At 56.0% G+C, this 17049-nt stretch overlaps 2 protein-coding genes across 2 annotated transcripts in view; one reads left to right on the top strand and one right to left on the bottom strand.

Annotated features, from left to right (window-relative positions):
* The window catches only part of Adgrg5 (adhesion G protein-coupled receptor G5), a 27214-nt gene extending 23840 nt beyond the window's left edge, over nucleotides 1-3374 (bottom strand). Inside the window, exon 1 of the mRNA XM_040740775.1 lies at nucleotides 3009-3374. The gene's annotated coding sequence lies outside the window, so the exon portion shown is untranslated. The remainder of the gene's footprint in view (nucleotides 1-3008) is intronic.
* On the top strand, nucleotides 1177-17049 carry Ccdc102a (coiled-coil domain containing 102A). The gene is given in 10 exon segments (XM_005078622.4): nucleotides 1177-1324; nucleotides 5337-5634; nucleotides 5636-6064; nucleotides 7393-7619; nucleotides 9630-9738; nucleotides 11362-11478; nucleotides 11817-12026; nucleotides 13572-13742; nucleotides 14299-14402; nucleotides 16531-17049. Coding segments are annotated over 9 exon segments (1650 nt in total). The 5' UTR covers nucleotides 1177-1324; nucleotides 5337-5481; the 3' UTR covers nucleotides 16661-17049.

The raw sequence follows: 17049 nt of genomic DNA, 5'->3' as shown, positions 1-17049 counted from the left end.
CAGGGGCTCTGAACCCTCTTCTCTCTCTCTCTCTCTCTCTCTCTCTCTCTCTCTCTCTCTCTCTCTCTCTCTCTCTCTCTCTCTCTCTCTCTCTCTCTGTCTGTCTCACACACACACACACACACACACACACACATACACACATGGTGCTCTTAGAGGGGGGAAAGATTCAAAGTGACCCGTTTCCAAGGGAGCCCTTGTTTGTTCGTTTTTCTTTTTTCTTTTTGTCTTGTAAGACCCGGTTTCTCTACAGTAGCCCTTGCTTGCTGTATTGTAACTCATTCTGGTTGTGAGCCTAGCCTTTAACGGCTGCGCCATCTCTCCAGCCCATTGTAACTCATTCTGTAAGTAGTACAGGCTGGCATCGAACTCAAGAGACCTGCCTGCCTCTGCCTCCCAAATGCTGGGATTATAGATCCCAAGTGTTGGGATTAAAGGTATCCACCATGGGCCTGGCTAGCCCTGATGTTTTTTGTAAAAAAAAAAAAAAAATCTTACAGTAAATCAGGTAGGAAGGATGCTACTGCTCAACTTCGTATGAAAAAAAAGTTTTCACCTCTCGGTACTTGATTCATTCTTCACAAACTACTAAGCACATGACCATAATTAGAATTGAAACATTCCTAATCAAAAGATATAACTTGTCTTCATAATCTTTATCTTTTCTCGAGAACAGTCAGTGCAGCCTAGCTGACCGACCTCGCAGTAGGATGTGGTGTGGAGACACCATTCCGATCTTCCTCTTCCCTTGACAAGACGACAGACACCCTACCCCCAGGAGAAAGGTAGCCCCAAAAGGACTGTGCACAAGGGAGTAGGTCTGCCAAGCACCATCACACACCAGAGGGGGAAAAAACTCCAGTGTGGGTAGGTCCCCATCACGCTCCGTTATAGGCCTGAGAACGCTTTGGTTGTACAAATAAGGGAAATTGAGGCCCCGTTGAGGACATGGACTCCTTGGCCCAGGTCCAGTCGGTGACAAGGCTGGCACTGGGAAGAGTGCAGCTAACCGGAGGACGTGGTGACGCTCCACGTGGGCCCGTGGTACCCACTCCAGTCCGTGGTTGGCGGGAAAACCGAGGTCGCGCCACCCGCGAGGGAGACCCCACGTTAGGCGAACCGGCGGGGGTCTCGCGGCCTGGCCCCAGCCCGCCGCAGGCCGCGCCCCACGCGGGGCCCCCGCCCGCTCCCCTTCCCCTCCCCCGGCGGGAGGAGGAGACTCGGCGGCCCTCCCCCGGCCTCCGGACGGCCGCAGCAGCCAGCCCCGCGCCCTCTCCACCCTGCACGGCATCTCGGACGTCCGGAATCCCGGCCCCGGCCCGAGGTGAGCGGGGATCGCGAGGCGGGAGGTCACCGCGGCCGGGGATTTGCTGCGGCCCGGAGCCTCTCACGCGCGGGAAGAACTCTGCAGCGGGGACAGGAGCCGGGGCGGGGCCGACGAACCCCAAACTCTGAGCCCAACTTTCTAGTCCCCGCTTGGGGTCTCCAGACCCTTCCCCTCCCCGGCAGAGACCGGGTCCCGCGGCGGGACAGTGGGGGAGGGGGCGCCCGTGGAATGCCGACTGGGCGGCGGGCGGGGGCGGAATGTGGAACTCTTCCCGGGGGACCCAACGTGGTCACCATGGCGAGTGCCGGACGGACGGGTGTCACTGGCCAATCAGAGCACGGCTTCACGCCCAGACCCTCGGCGCTGCCAATGGAAGCCAAGCGGTGGGGTGGGCGGGACCGCGCTGCAGGACCCGACCCCCGCACTCCGCCAGCCACTAGGGGGAGCGGGGCTGGTGGCCCACGAAGGGGCCACCAAGTAAGGACTGAGGGTGCACTGGGCCCTGGAAAACAGAAAACTAACTTCGGGAAGTAATGGGGACAGGTGGAGCTGGGTGCTAAGAGAGAGCTCTCAGCAGCCCGCCTCCCTGGTAGTGCTGGGGTGAAGTCTGCAAGCCTCTTCCCCATCCCGGAGCTTCAGTCTGTGTAAGTGAGATATGTCCCTTATTCGGCCGGTGCCCTGAGCTTTCGTGGGACTTGGATTGGTTGTTATTGGCACAGAGTCTGCTTACCTGCTGGAGGTATTAAGAATCTTGTTGGTGCCTCTCGATTCTATACATAGGGAAACAGGCCCAGAGACCAGGGACTTGCACATACCACAGGGCATAGCAGTCAGCATGGCAATAGGAAAGCTAGGATTAACGTCTGTTCTATGCGAATGTGCGATCCCAAGAGTCCTGGCGCCGGAGTCGGTGCCCAGGAAGGCGTCCACTTTCCTTTATCCAAGCCGCATTTGTTTGGTGGACCTAATGTCTGACGATACCCCCAATAGGCCTCCCAGGAGCACGGTGCTCTTCAGGTAGTCATGACCCAGCCTCAGAGGCATCCAATTCCACTCTTTAGCCCTGTTTACTGCCAGCATGCTGTGCCATGGCAGGCAAGTGGCTGTCCATCTAGGCCCCAGTTGACCCAGCTGTAAGGGAAAGAGTTGGAATCTGTGACTAGGGTATTTTTGTGACTCCTTAGTTCAATATAGGGATACCTGGGTTCTGTTCCAGCATGGAGACCTAGCTTTCCTCCCTCAGGCACACTCCTGCGTTTCTCTCCTGGAGGTCCAGCAGCTGTATGCTGGGCTCTCGAAGTATCCGTGGTCAGAGGAACCGATGCCCATAGTCTGCGGGCTGACCAGCCTTGGGCCCTGCACTTATCCAATAAGGCAGTCCCCCTGTGGTTTCCTACTGGGCTCTAATCCCTACCCACAGCCAGGCCTGTGGCCCTGGGCTTAGCCCAGAGTCCACCTGAATGATTCTAAGAGGACATAGGAGGAATCTGAGTTGTAGAGATCCCGGGTTACCCCTCCCCACAGCTGGCCCCCATCCAGGTCTTAGAGTTGCTCATTCCTCTCCACGGATGCTGAGGGACCAATCAAACACTGAGGACAGAATACAAAGCTGACTATCAACCCCCAGTCTGAGAGACCGCCTCAGGCAAGAGCTCAGATGTCTGACCACTTAGATACCCACCTGTATCAGCTCCAGGCTGAAACCCGGCTTCTGACTTTTAGGATGACACAACTCTCCCAAACGGTCTGACCACAGGGAGACCCCTAGTAGGAGCTTTGCCCATGTTCCATGGTCTTGGTAAACATTCACACAGCATCCGCGCTGGCTCGGCCCTGTTCAGATAGCCAACAAGACCAAGAAGCCTTTGGGAGCTTCACAGTAGGTTCATTCCCCCAAAACAGGAGGGGCTGGTGTTTAGAAAAACTGGCATGAGGTTAGAAAGGTCTTCTCAGGCGAGGAGCTGGTGCGGGCAGGTCTCGAAGGAGATGTAGGAGTTTACAACTGTAGACAGGAAGAGGGAGAGGCGTTCCCAGTGAGTCTGTGAACAAAAGAAGACCCTGGTCACTTTCTACGGGCAGTGCTGAATCTGTAGCCTGTAATGGGTGTCCAGTCAAAGTGTCCTTGTTTCCTGGACCAGGCAGGGGTCCAGGAGCTCTGAGACCTGCTCAGCTCTGCTGCTCGGCTCAGATGCAACTCTGCGTCCTCCAACTCTTAGGCAAGTGCTGTGTGCAGGGCCGGCCTTACAAGCTGAAGCAGCACAGGGTTCCTCTACAGAGTGGAAGGCGGGCTATGGGAGTCCCAGGCATGAGCAGGGCCTGTGTGCACCTGGGTTACCACAGATACTTGAGTCTTTGCAAGGCTGTTATGTGAGTAGGGTGGGCTGCGTTGCTAGGCAGAGGCCAGCTGCACGGGGGTCTGCACAGGTGTGCTTGTGGGGGTGGGGTGGACATGTCCCTCCTCTTCCCCCATGCATGTGCATACCTGTTCTGGGCCTGAGGAGAAAGGCAGAAGGTGTTCAGAGCCTCCCTGCCCCACTGTTCCTCCCTTCCCCCCACCCCTACATGCCAGAGGGGCCAGAGCTGACTTTGGAGGCCCCGGCCTGGAAGCCATTAGGGGCCTACATGATGTCTGCCCTGTTCCTGGGCCATGGGCTCAGAATTTCTGCAAGGAGCCAGTTGGAGCCCTCTCAAAGCCAAGCAGAGCCCTATGCCAGGCCTGGCAGCTCCGAGGCAGTGGGTGTGGCGGCCGGCGGCAGCCACTGCCACACTTGTACCGTAGGACTGGTGCTTGGGCTTCCTGCCAATCCCCCTTCTCTCCTCTCCCCTGCAGATGCTCGTATTGTTTCTTTTAGGGCTGTTCTGATGGAACTGGGCCAGGAAATTGGGGAAGGGGGAGGAGTGTGTGTGCTCAGAATTCTCTTAGGAGTGTATGTTTGGGGGCCCGTTAGTGTGCTGGTGCCTGTATACAAGTGTATCTGTATCTGTTTGTCTGGCTGTGTGCCCCTAGGTCCATCTCTGACTGTATGTGTCGTTTACCCGTTTTGTGTGGGTGGGATTGCTCGCATGTTCCCAGATGTGTCTGCGTATGCAGAAATGTCGAGATGCTTGTGGGCGCCAAGGCTAGCAACTCATCACGCAGGCCGAGACACTGAGTCAGAAAGGGCGCACTGCCTATCAGGAACTAGATCCTGGGCCTTGTGGCTGTCTGGTGACTGTCCACACAGTGTCTTTGGGGTTGAGATATGTATGGAACTGTAAGCAACAAGGGTGACACGGGCTCAGTAGTAGGGCGCTTGTTAATGGCCTTCCATGGAGAAGCTGGGGAGACTCGGAGTCTTGAGCCTGCTCAGAGGCTACTTGAATACTCACATGCCCCACACGTGGACTTCTGAAATGTAGCCTCTGCTGTATACCTGCCAAACACCCCGGGCCGTGGGACTGCAGATTGTTTATTAAGCAAGGCTCCAGGTGAACCTGAAGCACGCCCCGATGAAGGTATCCTGGACTTCCTTACTCTGCATCCCGCTTCCATAGTACAGGCGGAGGAGCAGAAGCCCGGAAAGGCCAGCCGGGCGTTGGTGGAGCGTGCCTTTAATCCCAGCACTTGGGAGGCAGAGGCAGGCGGATCTCTGTGAGTTCGAGGCCAGCCTGGTCTACAAGAGCTAGTTCCAGGACAGCCTCCAAAGCCACAGAGAAACCCTGTCTCGAAAAACCAAAAAAAAAAAAAAAGAAGAAGAAGCCCGGAAAGGGCCTGCTGCTTCCATGAAGCACAGACACAAAAAACCAAGTGTTCGGATCAGCCGCCTTGAAGGGAAGAGGGGAGTTGGAGCCAGGGAGAAAGTAGCTGAAGGCCCCTGCTGGCCTCCTTGGGGCCACCCTGGGACACACCTCCCCCTTCCTGCTTCTGCCAGTACTGTCCCATTAGTCCCCTGAACATGCGTAGGGGCTGGCTGGCTGGGGTGACTGTCAGTGGTGGTCACAGCCCAATAATAGTTGTCTTCTCCCACAGGTCTGAAGAGCCGTCCCAGACAGGTATCCGAGGGATAAGTGGGTCCCGGAGTCCATCACACACAGTGGTATCATGTAGGTCTCTCGTCCCTGGCGTCGTCCTTGAGCCTAGGCGAGTTCGCACCCAGGGCCTGCCCAGCCTCACTATGAGCCACGGCCCGAGCCCGCGGCTGGCCGAATCCCCGCAGCTGTCCAAGAGCAGCCTCCTTACCATCCTGGGCAGCCCATCCCCCGATCGCATGGGCCCTGCCGACTCGCTGCCACCCACGCCGCCCAGCGGCACGCCGTCACCGGGGCCGCCCCCCCGCGCTACCCCTGCCCGCGCCCGCTCTGCTGGCCGACGGCGACTGGGAAAGCCGCGAGGAGTTGCGATTGCGGGAGCTGGAGGAAGCGCGCGCGCGAGCCGCGCAAATGGAAAAAACAATGCGCTGGTGGTCCGACTGCACGGCGAACTGGCGCGAGAAGTGGAGCAAGGTGCGCGCCGAACGCAACCGTGCGCGCGAGGAGGTGCGCCAGCTGCGCCAGCGCCTGGAGACACTCACCAAGGAGTTGGCGGGCGCGCGCCGCGAGCGCCAGGAGGCTCAGGGCGAGTGCGAGGCGCGCGGACGCGAGCTGGCCCGGCTGCGGGGAGCGCGCGGAGCGGTGGACAAGACACACGACGGCCCGGAGCCAGAGCGAGAGCATGAGCCTGTGCGCGACATCGGGGCGGAGAGGCCGCCTGGCAGCCAGGTGCGCCCAGCTACACAGCTTGGCATTCGGGCCAGGCTTGCACAGAGACACAGATGGGAGGGAGCAGTGAAAAAAAAAAAAAAAAAGCTAGTAAGGATCTGGTCTCTAGTGAGGTGGTGGAGAGGGCAGGTAAAGATCACCTTGCATTGGAGATATCCAAGTTCTGGTGGTCTGTCCACCTCCCACCTTAGAAGTCATCAGAGACAAAGAATCTTCCACACCAAGCACAGGAGAGATCCGTGGACTTAGCTTAGGGAACTGGCTCTATGGTCCCCTAGCCAGGCCTTTGGGAGGGGCGTCAGAAAGGCTTTCCCTGAGGAAGTTAGTTAAGCTGAGACTGAGAGGAGGCATACAAATCAGCTGTGGCAAGTGCCTCGATCCACAGTCGTTGCAAAAGCTGGTTCAGCTGGAGGCCTGCCGAGCCTGGGGAGCCGTGGTAGCTGTACCCACCACTCCCAGTCTTTAGAAACATTGTCTACTTAGTCCCTGCAGCAGCCCTGAGACAGGGAGGTTCAGAATCAAGGTCTGCGTTGCTTCTCCAGCTGCTGGGTTTGCATGGGTGGTGAGTGGTAACATTTAGTGTGGCTGGGGCAGGATGGTGGTGTGGGGCAGGCCACACAGGCAAGCTCTGGGCTTTGGGGCCCAGGAGACCAGATGCTAGCGATTAGACTCTCAGCTGACACCTCCTATCTGGCCTAGCCCTCTCCCTGTGGCCTGGTATTTGAAGACATCTGTAATTTAGGTTCCAGGGCCTCGTGTCTTCTTGTTTGGTTGTTGTCACAGCCCCGGAGTCTCCAGCAACAGTTTATTTAGGGAGTCCCAGGTCCGCAGTCTGAGTTTGCATACCAGCCCAGACTCCATATTCTGTGATCGTCCTTTCTGGTGTTTCCATCTGTCCCAGGTGGCAACCAGAGTGTCCTGTCAGGACCACCTGAGGTCAGGAGGGTAAGCGGTCAGTCCTCCACACATCCTCTGAGCCACAAGTTTCCCAGTGTTTGCCCCTGAATTGGAATCCTAAGCCGTAGGAGGAATGCCTGCTTTGGCATCTGTTCCAACTAGTTCACCCAATGTTTGCACACGTGGGGTGACTGGGAGCCCTCCCGGGATATAGGAGACCCTGGTGGCTGGCAGTGTACTTCCAGGATGTGAAGGGAGAGGTCTGAGGAGGAGAGTGAAGTAATCAGCAGCAAAAGAAACCAGGGCCAAGAGGCACTGTGTCACCTGACCCAGGTCACTTAGCAGGCTCATTCCAGAGCAGGGCCTGAGATGGCCATGAGGATGGCGGTGAGGGCAAGGCCAAGGTGCAATCCCTACCTTGGTTCCCACAGGAGCTGGACCTGGTTGAGAGCCTGCTGAAGAGCAGACCAGAGGAGCCTGAGGGCTGCTGGGATGCCTGCAGCGTGGCAGCGGGGGGCTCTCGAGCCAGTTCAGGCCGCCAGGATCGCCGCCCCCTGCCCTGGGAAGACCCAGCCAGCACAGAGGAAGATGCCTCCAAGCTGACTGCCCTGCGACTTCGGCTGGATGAGTCCCAGAAGGTGCTGCTCAAGGAACGAGAGTGAGTCCTGGGGAGAAGTGGGGCCGGGGGCTGGGCGCCCCAGAATCCCAGGTGAGCCGGGGCACAAGTTCATATTTTACTTTGACTTTCAGTGGATTGCGGTTTGGTTTTGGAGGGGTTGGGTTTTTGTTTTGGTTTGGTTTTGTCTTTTGAGCTAAAACCCCAAACACACAATCTAAGATTTTAGAGCAGCGCCAGGCATTGGTGGCGCACACCTTTAATCCCAGCACTCGGGAGGCAGAGGCAGGCGGATCTCTGTGAGTTCGAGGCCAGCCTGGTCTACAAAGTGAGTTCCAGGACAGCCTCCAAAGCCACAGAGAAACCCTGTCTCGAAAAACCAAAAAAAAAAAAAAAGATTTTAGAGCAGTGAACCCACTACAGTGTCTTTTTTGTTTTTATAAAGATTTTTAATTTTTTTATTTTATTTTTATGTGTGCCTGCTTGGCTGGGTAGTTTTGGCGATGGCAGCAGCACACACTTTTAATCCCAATACCAAGGAGGCAGAGGCAGGCGGATCTCTGTGAGTTTGAGACCAGTCTGGTCCACAGAGTGAGTTCCAGGACAGCCAGGGCTACATAGAGAAACTTTGTCTCAAAAATCAAATTATGTGTGTGAGTGGTATGTATGTATGTATGTATGTATGTATGTATGTATGTATGTATGTGTACCATGTGAATGTCTGGTGCCCATGAGGGCCAGAGAGAGGATTGGGTCCCCTGGAACTGGGTTATAGATGTTTGTAAACTGCCATTGTGGATTCTGGGAACCAAGCCTGGGTCCTCCATAAGAGCAGCAAATACTTTTTTTTTTTTTTTTTTTTTTTGGTTTTTACGAGACAGGGTTTTTCTGTATTGTTTCGGGGGCTATCGGTCCAGCCTGGCCGCGAACGCACAGAGATCCACCTGCCTCTGCCTCCCGAGTGCTGGGATTAAAGGCGTGCGCCACCACCATCCGGCAAGCAGCAAATACTTTTATCTCTGCATCCCTCATCCTTTGTTTTTAAAACAAAGCGGACCTTTAGTATGTGAACCCAGGCTGACCGTGAGCTCCCTGTGTAGCCTATGGTGGCCTCACGCTTACTTCTGATGGCAAAGAGGGAAGCAGGCTCAGGGAAAGCAGGGATGGGAAAGGAAGTTGGAGAGTTCTGTTTTAGAGGAGTTGTGTTTGGCGCAGGAAGGTAACAGTTGGTGAGTGGATGGGTCTGGAGACTCAGACAAGTCTGGGCTAGAGGAGAAAAGGCAGGGGTCATCAATGAACAGGTGGCCTTGGAATCCCGGAATCTGAGAATGGGTCGTGGATGGTGGAGGAGGAGGTAATGGCAGGAGCCCTGGCTCTGTCAGGTTCAGAGTCTGACGAGAGGAAGGAGTAGGGAAAGGGAGGGGAACCATTTTCGGGGAGAAGGAAACAAGAGAGACTGTTAACAGGAGGATGGGTGGCTGGGCTGAGCACTTAGCTGACCAATGGGTTTAGAACATGGAGGTCATCGGTGACTTGGATGATGGCATTGAGAGGGTATGACCTGATGTTCATGAGTATTCTGCAGCTCTGGTAACCAGGGAATAAGCATATAGATTACGTACTTGGTTCACACATACGATTTTACTTTTTAAAAAAATCAGTGTAAGAGCTTGAGAAGAGTGCCTTGGCTTAGTGGTAGAGCGCTTACCTGGCATGTATTAAAGCCTGGGGTTCAGTGGGCTGGGTAGGGGAGGGGAGGGAGGAAGAAGGCACGCCCTGGGGTGAGTTGGGGCGATACTTCTATGGGTGTCATTGCACCTTTGGCTAAGGAAAGCCAAAAGGGTCAGTAGCTGACAGAAGCTGGGGACGGATGAAATGAGTTCCTTCTGACCGCCTCCCCGCCCACATACCTCTTAGATTTCTAGACACAGAATGTGGGAGAATACAGTCTGCTGTTCAAACAACAAGATCAAGCTGTTGTACCCCCTGAAACATGGGGTCAAGACAAAAGGAGTCTGATGGAGTGTGTGTGCTTGCCTGTCCCCTCCCCAGGGATAAACTGGCTCTGAGCAGGAGCATCGAGAAGCTGGAGGGGGAGCTTAGCCAGTGGAAGATCAAGTACGAGGAGCTGAGCAAGACCAAGCAGGAGATGCTCAAGCAGGTGAGGCTGGGCTGGGGCCCTCCCGCCGGTGGCAGCTGCGCGCTGGGGAGTTCCAACCTAGGAGCCCCGTTGGGGTGGAATCCCTTACTCAGCCGTGGTTCTGAGGAGCAGGGCAGGCGGGGAGACGATGGTAGCCTAGCAGGGAAGGTCTGTGTGTTGAGAAGGCATCAGAACAGCCCGAGGAGCTTGGTGGTGGTGCACGCCTTTAGTCCCAGCACCCGGGAGGTGGAGGCAGAGGGATGCCAGCCTGGTCTACAGAGCGCGTTCCAAGGCAGCCACAGCTACACAGAGAAACCCTGTCTCGGGAAAAGGGGGGGAGGAACAGCATGAAGGAGGTGAGGTGATAGGCTGAAAAGGGTCTCTATAAGATGACATCCATGCCGGATGGGGCAGGTCACACCTGTAATCCCAGCACTGAGACAGGAGGATGGCCCTGTCTCCACATCTCTGCTCCACTCCCTTCAAGATGCTGTTTAAAGTGAGTCCTAAGGGGCCAGATGAAATCATCTTGAGACGATAGGGTTGCTCAGCAGCAGTCCTGGAATAGGCAGACACCTGATGTCTGCTGGACACAGAGATGGCTAGTGTGACTGGAGAATCCTGTCAGAGGTGGGACACATTTCAGGTGTCATATGCGACATCTATCTAACGTAAGTCAAGGGAAACTGAAACCTCATGCCGTTAAAGGATCTGCGTCCTCAAATTAGATCTTAGTGTGAGGCCATGAAGGTTGAGGGGTCGGCTGCCACATCTGCCGCTTGTACAGATTGGGCATGGCCACCAGGGGGCGCAGCCGTCTTGGGAATGCCTCGCCAGATCCTCTGGGATCACAGAGGTCAAAGACTAGAGACGTGCATAGGAAAATTGCCCAGACCCCATCTTCCCTGGGAATCTATCTCTTCAAGCTCCCAAAAGAGCCCTAGACCCCTCCCTGCCTGCTTGAGTCCCCTTCTCTTGGGGTTCAGGAACCTGGACCCACACTGTTCAGACTCCCAAGTATAGTTTGCTGGAGGGACACTAAAGGAGCACCCATGTACAGTTGAGCAGAAAATCCTCTTCTGCCTGGCTTCCTTCCGCGGCATTGTCTTAGAGGCTCACTGTGTGCCTGTGTGGAGCAGCAGCTTGGAGAAGCACCGCCCACAGCAGTTCTTATGTCTGCACATACACACTGGTGTTTAGGGCCTCCGGTGTGTGTTGAGAGCCATGGGGAAGGCAGGCACGCTCTGCCCTCTAGGCTTGCCGTCTTGTGGGCAGTGAGATGAGGCCAGGTGGATGGGAGGAGCACTCTGGAGCAGGATGTTGCAGGACTTTGAGGAATGCAAGCGTTGGGTTCTGTCTAAAGACACCAAGAAACCCTCCAAGGGCTTTAGTGTGGGGGTGGGAGGGCAAACTGACTTTGTTAAAGTTCACTCTTGATTCCCATGGTGGACAGCGAGCCGACCCTCATGTGTGGCCAGATTGTGGTGAGGTAGGAGGTGACAGATGTGTGAAGCCCAGAGTGGCCAGACTCAGCCTACTCTGGGTCCCTGGGGCCCCTTTACCCTGGCCGGTGCTCACCTCGAGCACTGCCTCTGGGGTGTATCCTGGTGGCCCTGGTGACCAGGCTGGGTGATGTCTCTGCAGCTCAGCATCCTAAAGGAAACACACCAGGATGAATTGGGCCGCATGTCTGAAGACCTGGAGGATGAGCTGGGTGCACGCTCCAGCATGGATCGCAAGATGGCTGAGCTGAGGGGTGAGGTGAGTGTCTGGAAGGAGAGAGGGGCCATGCCGGGGGCTCAGGGATTCGGGGGATCCATTGAGCAGCCAGTGGGAAAAAAACAGAAGCCTGGGCTGTGCTGGGGGGGGCAGCCCCACTCCAGGGACTTAGCCTACAGGAGGCACCCCCTTTCCCACACAAAACCCAGAAGCACCCCCACATCCTGAACACCATTTTAAAAAAACAGCATAATTATAGCCGCTGCAGCTGGATCTGCTTCCTGGTGCCATTTTTGGCTTCAGGATGGGGCGGGGGTACGTGTAGCTCGTCTCTCCACCCCTGTCCCCCAGGAGTCTGACTGCATCCCTCACTGTTGCAGATGGAAAGGCTTCAGGCAGAGAATGCAGCTGAGTGGGGCCGCAGAGAGAGGCTGGAGACGGAGAAGTTGGGTCTGGAGAGGGAGAACAAGAAGCTGCGTGCTCAGGTTGGAGACCTGGAGGAGGCCCTGGCTCGCAGGCGGCGGCAGAATGCCAGTGCCCTGGACTGTGACCTGAGGGCCAGCCAGGCCGCTCTCTTCGAGAAGAACAAGGTGGGACAGGGAGTCATCCCCACGGTCCCCATCCAGCTAACCAACACGCTGTTGTGTATCCTGCATGTGGGTAACGGCAGTATAGGCTGAGCCTCCTTGATCCCCAAATCAGACATCCAAAAGGCTACCGATTCCCCAGCTTTGAGCATCAACATGATGCCTTAAAAGAGCAGAGAAATACCACACTTAGGTGTGGTAAGTCCCAGTCAAAATGCGAGGGCAAATAAAAAGTTAAAGGAAATTGCAGTCAGACCCTAATGACATACGTGAAACTAATGGATTCTATGTTTAGACCCAGGTCCTGTCCCCAAGAGATCTCATGATATATATGTGAGTACCTCGAAAGCCCAAAGCTTCTGGAATCTAGGCTGAAGACAAAATTTGGTAGAGTTCTTGCCAAGTATGCACAGAGCCCTGGTTCCCTTCCCCAGCACCATGTGACACGGCGTGATGTCACACATCTATAGTCCCAGCACCCAGGAGATAGAGGCAGGAGGATCAGAAGTTCAAAGTCATCCTTGCCCACAAGGCAAATTCAGTGCCAGCCTGGACTACATGAGACTCCATTTAAAAAAAAAAAAAAAGAAAACCAAACCACTTTTGAGCCTAGGCACTTTCAAGTAAAAGATACTCAACCTCTAATTGCATTTATTAAGCAATTACTATAAGATGAAGCAGTTGGTAATGATAGTAGCTGCATGCTCTGAGCACCTACTGTGTGATAGTGACAGCAATGAGCAGACAGGTCTGTCTCCCTAGTCCATGAATCTGATGACTTGGAGGGACGGATTGCCCTCTCCATCGCATACGGTTAGGCCTAGTCCTGAAAAGGCTTCCTGGGGGCAGTGGCTTTGGGCTGAGTCTCCAGGAAAGTTTACCCTTTCCAGAGGGTAGGGTGAGAACTGGGGAGTCATAGACAAAATGAGGACTCTGGATGGGTGTGACAGGGGGCCCAGGTAGAAGCAGCAGGAACCGTGGGCTGTGTTGAGAGCAGTAAGTAGAGGTAGGGTGGGCAGCTGCCGAACGGAAGGTGGGGAGCCACTGCGGTTCCCATGGCTGCAAGGGATGACAGACAGCCAGACCCTGCTGGAACTAACTGCTGGCGGAAAAAGTAAAGCCAGGGCTGCCCCCTCTGTCGATGGGAAATGAGCAGGGTGGCCATCTCTTTTCCTGGCTGTCCCACTTTGATATCGGCTCTCTTCCTGCACCACACACTCAACCCACCGACTAACTCATCCCCAGACTTAGAAGTTTCATACCGCGTGCTTGTCGCCAAAGACTGTAGACCTCATTGCTCCCTCGGATCCACAGCCCACTGGACGCCTTCCTGGCCCAGGACAATTATACGGCCACGTGGAGCCACACGCCCCGTCTTCTCACCTCAAAGGTGGCCCTGCCAGGTCCCCCCCCGCTGATCACTACTACGCTTGAACCTTCAACAGCAAGGCTGACATCCCTGGAGAGGACTCGCCAGGGTCTCCTAGCTGACTGTGCGGGGGGGCCTCCCTGAGCGAGCCTGTGACCCACGCCTTCCCGCCCCTGCAGGAGCTGGCAGACCTAAAGCACTTGCATGGCAAGCTCAAGAAGCAGTTTCAGGAGAAGGTGGCGGAGCTGGCACACGCCAATCGGCGTGTGGAACAGCACGAGACGGAGGTCAAGAAGCTACGGCTGCGGGTGGAGGAGCTCAAGAAAGAGCTGGCCCAGGCCGAGGATGAGGCAAGTACCAACAGGCCCGAGAGGAGCGGGCCATAAGCCCGCCTGTGCTGCCGGGGCATGGCACCCGAGGCAGTGAGCAGGTGACAACAGATGGAGGGGAAGGAGAGGGGCTGAGGTAAACGAGCTAGCGAGATGGCGAGATAGAAGGCGGAGGATTCCACGTGCACAGAGGACGGAGAGCAAAGTGGCTGAATGAGCTGGAGCAGCAGGGGCTGGTAGGTGATGGGTGTGCAAACAGATTGGTGACCGGGCAGGTGAGGGGACAGGGAAGGAAGGGCATTGGATGAGAAGCAGGCGAGCATGGAGGAGAGGAAATGGGACCGGGCAGTTGGGCAGGTGCTGGGTAGATAGATGGATGCATGTGGGGTCGATTTGGAGGCGGGGGAGTGGGGGTGGCCTACAGGGCTGGAGAATGGAATGGAAGTGGTGGCCCCCAGGAGCCTCAGGGACAGGAGCGGGAGACTGGGCACACTTCCAGAGCAGAGCAGGGGACGTGGCTGAGCCAGGCAGCCTCTGCCCAAGCTGACCCTCCTGTTCTCTGCCCTGCTCATCCCAGCTGGATGAGGCCCACAACCAGGCGCGGAAGCTGCAGCGGTCACTGGACGAGCAGACAGAGCAGAGCGAGAACCTCCAGGTGCAGCTGGAGCACCTGCAGTCCAGGTGGGCAGGGTGCCCTGCTCGGGGAGGACCCTAAGTACACAGAGCGAGGGCAAGAACTCTCAAGAGAGCCAGAGGGAAGACCAAGAAGGAAGAGCTCCTGGGGCCCGAATCCTGTCTCCTCCGAACAGGAAGGGCCAGGGCCAGGAAGCTGGTGGGGAGCGGCTGCAGGAAGACAGCCCAGCTGTCTGGAATTGTCTCCTTCGGGTGGGCTGGCTGGTGGTGTGAGTATGTGGAGGGCTGCCAAGGAGGCCGGGCTCTGGGCCGGCCCAGGGATGCTGGGAGTCCTTAGCAAGAAGCAGCACCATCCCCTGGGGCCTTGGGGATGGGTGACCCCAGGGTCAGTAGGAATATGAAATGTTGAAGAGCAGGGAATGGCAGAGAGTGACAGGTCAGTCCCTCGGCTATAGCAGGAACCCTCAGACCCCGGAGGGAGCGGACAGGTACTTAGATCCACCCGCCTGGCACACCGCCACCTCTCCTGTCCCCACCCCACTGTGCCAACTCTAAATCCTGCCTCCTCCATACATTTCCCACTTCTGAGACCACCTAGACGTGTCAAAGTGCTTCAGACAGAGCACTCCAGAGTCATAGCTGGGAAACCACAAGAGTGTGTGGCCATTGTGGCCACGCCCATACCGTCCTCCCCACCTGTGGGTGGAGGGACCCGGGCCTGCAGCCAGCATAGTTGGGTAGGGGCAGGACCAGGTAACCTGAGGACACTGAACCTTGGCGGGTCAGCTCTCCCCTCTGTAAATGGACATCTGTCGCTGCGACAGTGAAGAGAGCTTTTTGAATCTCAAAAAGGACCCGAACCAACAGATGCTGTGACGTCATTCGCACCTGACTGGAGATGTAGCTCCGTAGCTTGCTGCAAATATTCTACACCTACATTTGATTCCCAGCACCACATAAACTGGAACATGGGGTTACATGGGTGTGATGCTGGCACTCAGGAGGTAGAGGCAAATCAGAAGTTCAAGGTCATCCTCAGCTACATAGTGAATTGGAGACTAGCCTGGGCCACCTGGGAATTGTGGGAGATGCTGAGTCACGATTTCACTGATTGGCCACTCTCATTGTCTCTCCTGGAAGGGGACCGAGGCGTGAGCTAGATAGATACTATGTCCAGAGCCTGCTGTGAGGCAAAGAAGGGACAAGCTCTCCCCTCAGAGCTGGAAGGCAGAGGAAAACCCTGCCCAGTAGTGGCTGGCCTGGTGGGATCTCCTGGGCTGTTGATCATCTTCTCCATGCTACCGTGTGCTGAGAGCTTGTGGTTGGGAGAGGCTTTGAAGCCAGGCCTCACGATTATGTGGCATAATCAACAGAGTCTCAGTTTCCCTGTAGCCTGGAGTGACACCCGAAATTTATACAGGGCCCAGGCACTGATCTGAGTAAGGCTTGCTGCGTGCCCTGTACACTGCCCCCCTCAACAGACCACTTGCTCAGCCTGGGGCTTTCCAGAAGTCTCAGCCACATTCCTGGGGAGCCATAAACTCCCAAAATGGGCAGGCTGGCTCTGTGCAGCCTCCCCAGCACCTCTGTCGGGGCGGGCAGGGCCACCCAGGATTGCTGCCTCATTCTAGTTTGTAACTTTTCTTGCTTTAATGTCCGGGACAGAGCACTAAATCACTGCAGTAATGGAAGCCGCACTCTCCCCTCCCCGCCTCGTTAATAATTCATGCCTTCCAGTAAGATGCGTGGAGCAACTGCCTTGTTGGGGGCAGTGCGTTTCCACCACCACCTCCTCCTAGTCGCATGGGCGAAGTCTGTCCTGCGCATTTTTGCCTTTGGAAATTGTAATGTGAGGAACGAGGACCCAGCAGACACTAGGAGCGTAGTGTGCTCCACACCCTATTCCTTGGTCTCTTGCGTCCCTGTGAGGAACCAACCTCATCTCAGTCACCTCTCAAGTCTGCCATCCCCACCAGAGCTGGCACTGAAGCTCAGAGTGAAACCCCACTGTGTCCTGTCCCAGTGACTTTCAGTTCCCTTGTATAAGTTGGAGTGGCAATAGCATCCCCCCCCCCCCCCCCGTATGAGCACATTGTCTCGGTGCGTTGCTGCTGGTGTAGCTACCAGCACAGATGCACTATGGTTCCTGCTCTGACCTGTCACCCCCACCCCTCAGGCTCCGCAGGCAACAGCAAAATGCCCCCCTTTTTGGGAAGATCCGTAGTACTCGATTTGGCACCGAGGAAGCCGGAGATGGAGCCAGCGACCTAGATGAGGATGAGGACCTGCAAATCCAGGTGGCCTAGAACGTCTGGGGCAGAAGAGGACTGGCCTGAAGCTACGGATGCCCAGCTGAGCATCCACTCAAACCAAATTGTGCCGCTCTCCGTGCTCTCTGCGCTCCCTTGGGTCCCACGGTTGAGCACCACTTCCTCCTCTCCCAGGAAGGCTGCGCTCTTACCTACTCACACCCCACTGATGGGAAGCCTGTTGGATGTGTGTCTGTGTATGTGCCCAGGGTTGCTTGGACCCACTGGATTTTATAAACACAGGACCCAGTTCTTAAGGCCCCATCTGCACAGGACTTCATGCAGGGATGGAACATGTTGAGGGAGGCCTGGCGGTCTGGCAGGGGCTGTTCATAATAAGATACCATGAACTCAGACTTTCGTAATAAATGGAGTTCAAGCTCTCA

Source organism: Mesocricetus auratus, unplaced genomic scaffold (assembly GCF_017639785.1).
Source record: "Mesocricetus auratus isolate SY011 unplaced genomic scaffold, BCM_Maur_2.0 Super-Scaffold_100714, whole genome shotgun sequence".
Lineage (NCBI taxonomy): Eukaryota > Metazoa > Chordata > Mammalia > Rodentia > Cricetidae > Mesocricetus > Mesocricetus auratus.
The sequence above is the reverse complement of the archived record's forward strand: the minus strand, read 5'-3'. Positions and strand labels throughout refer to the sequence as shown.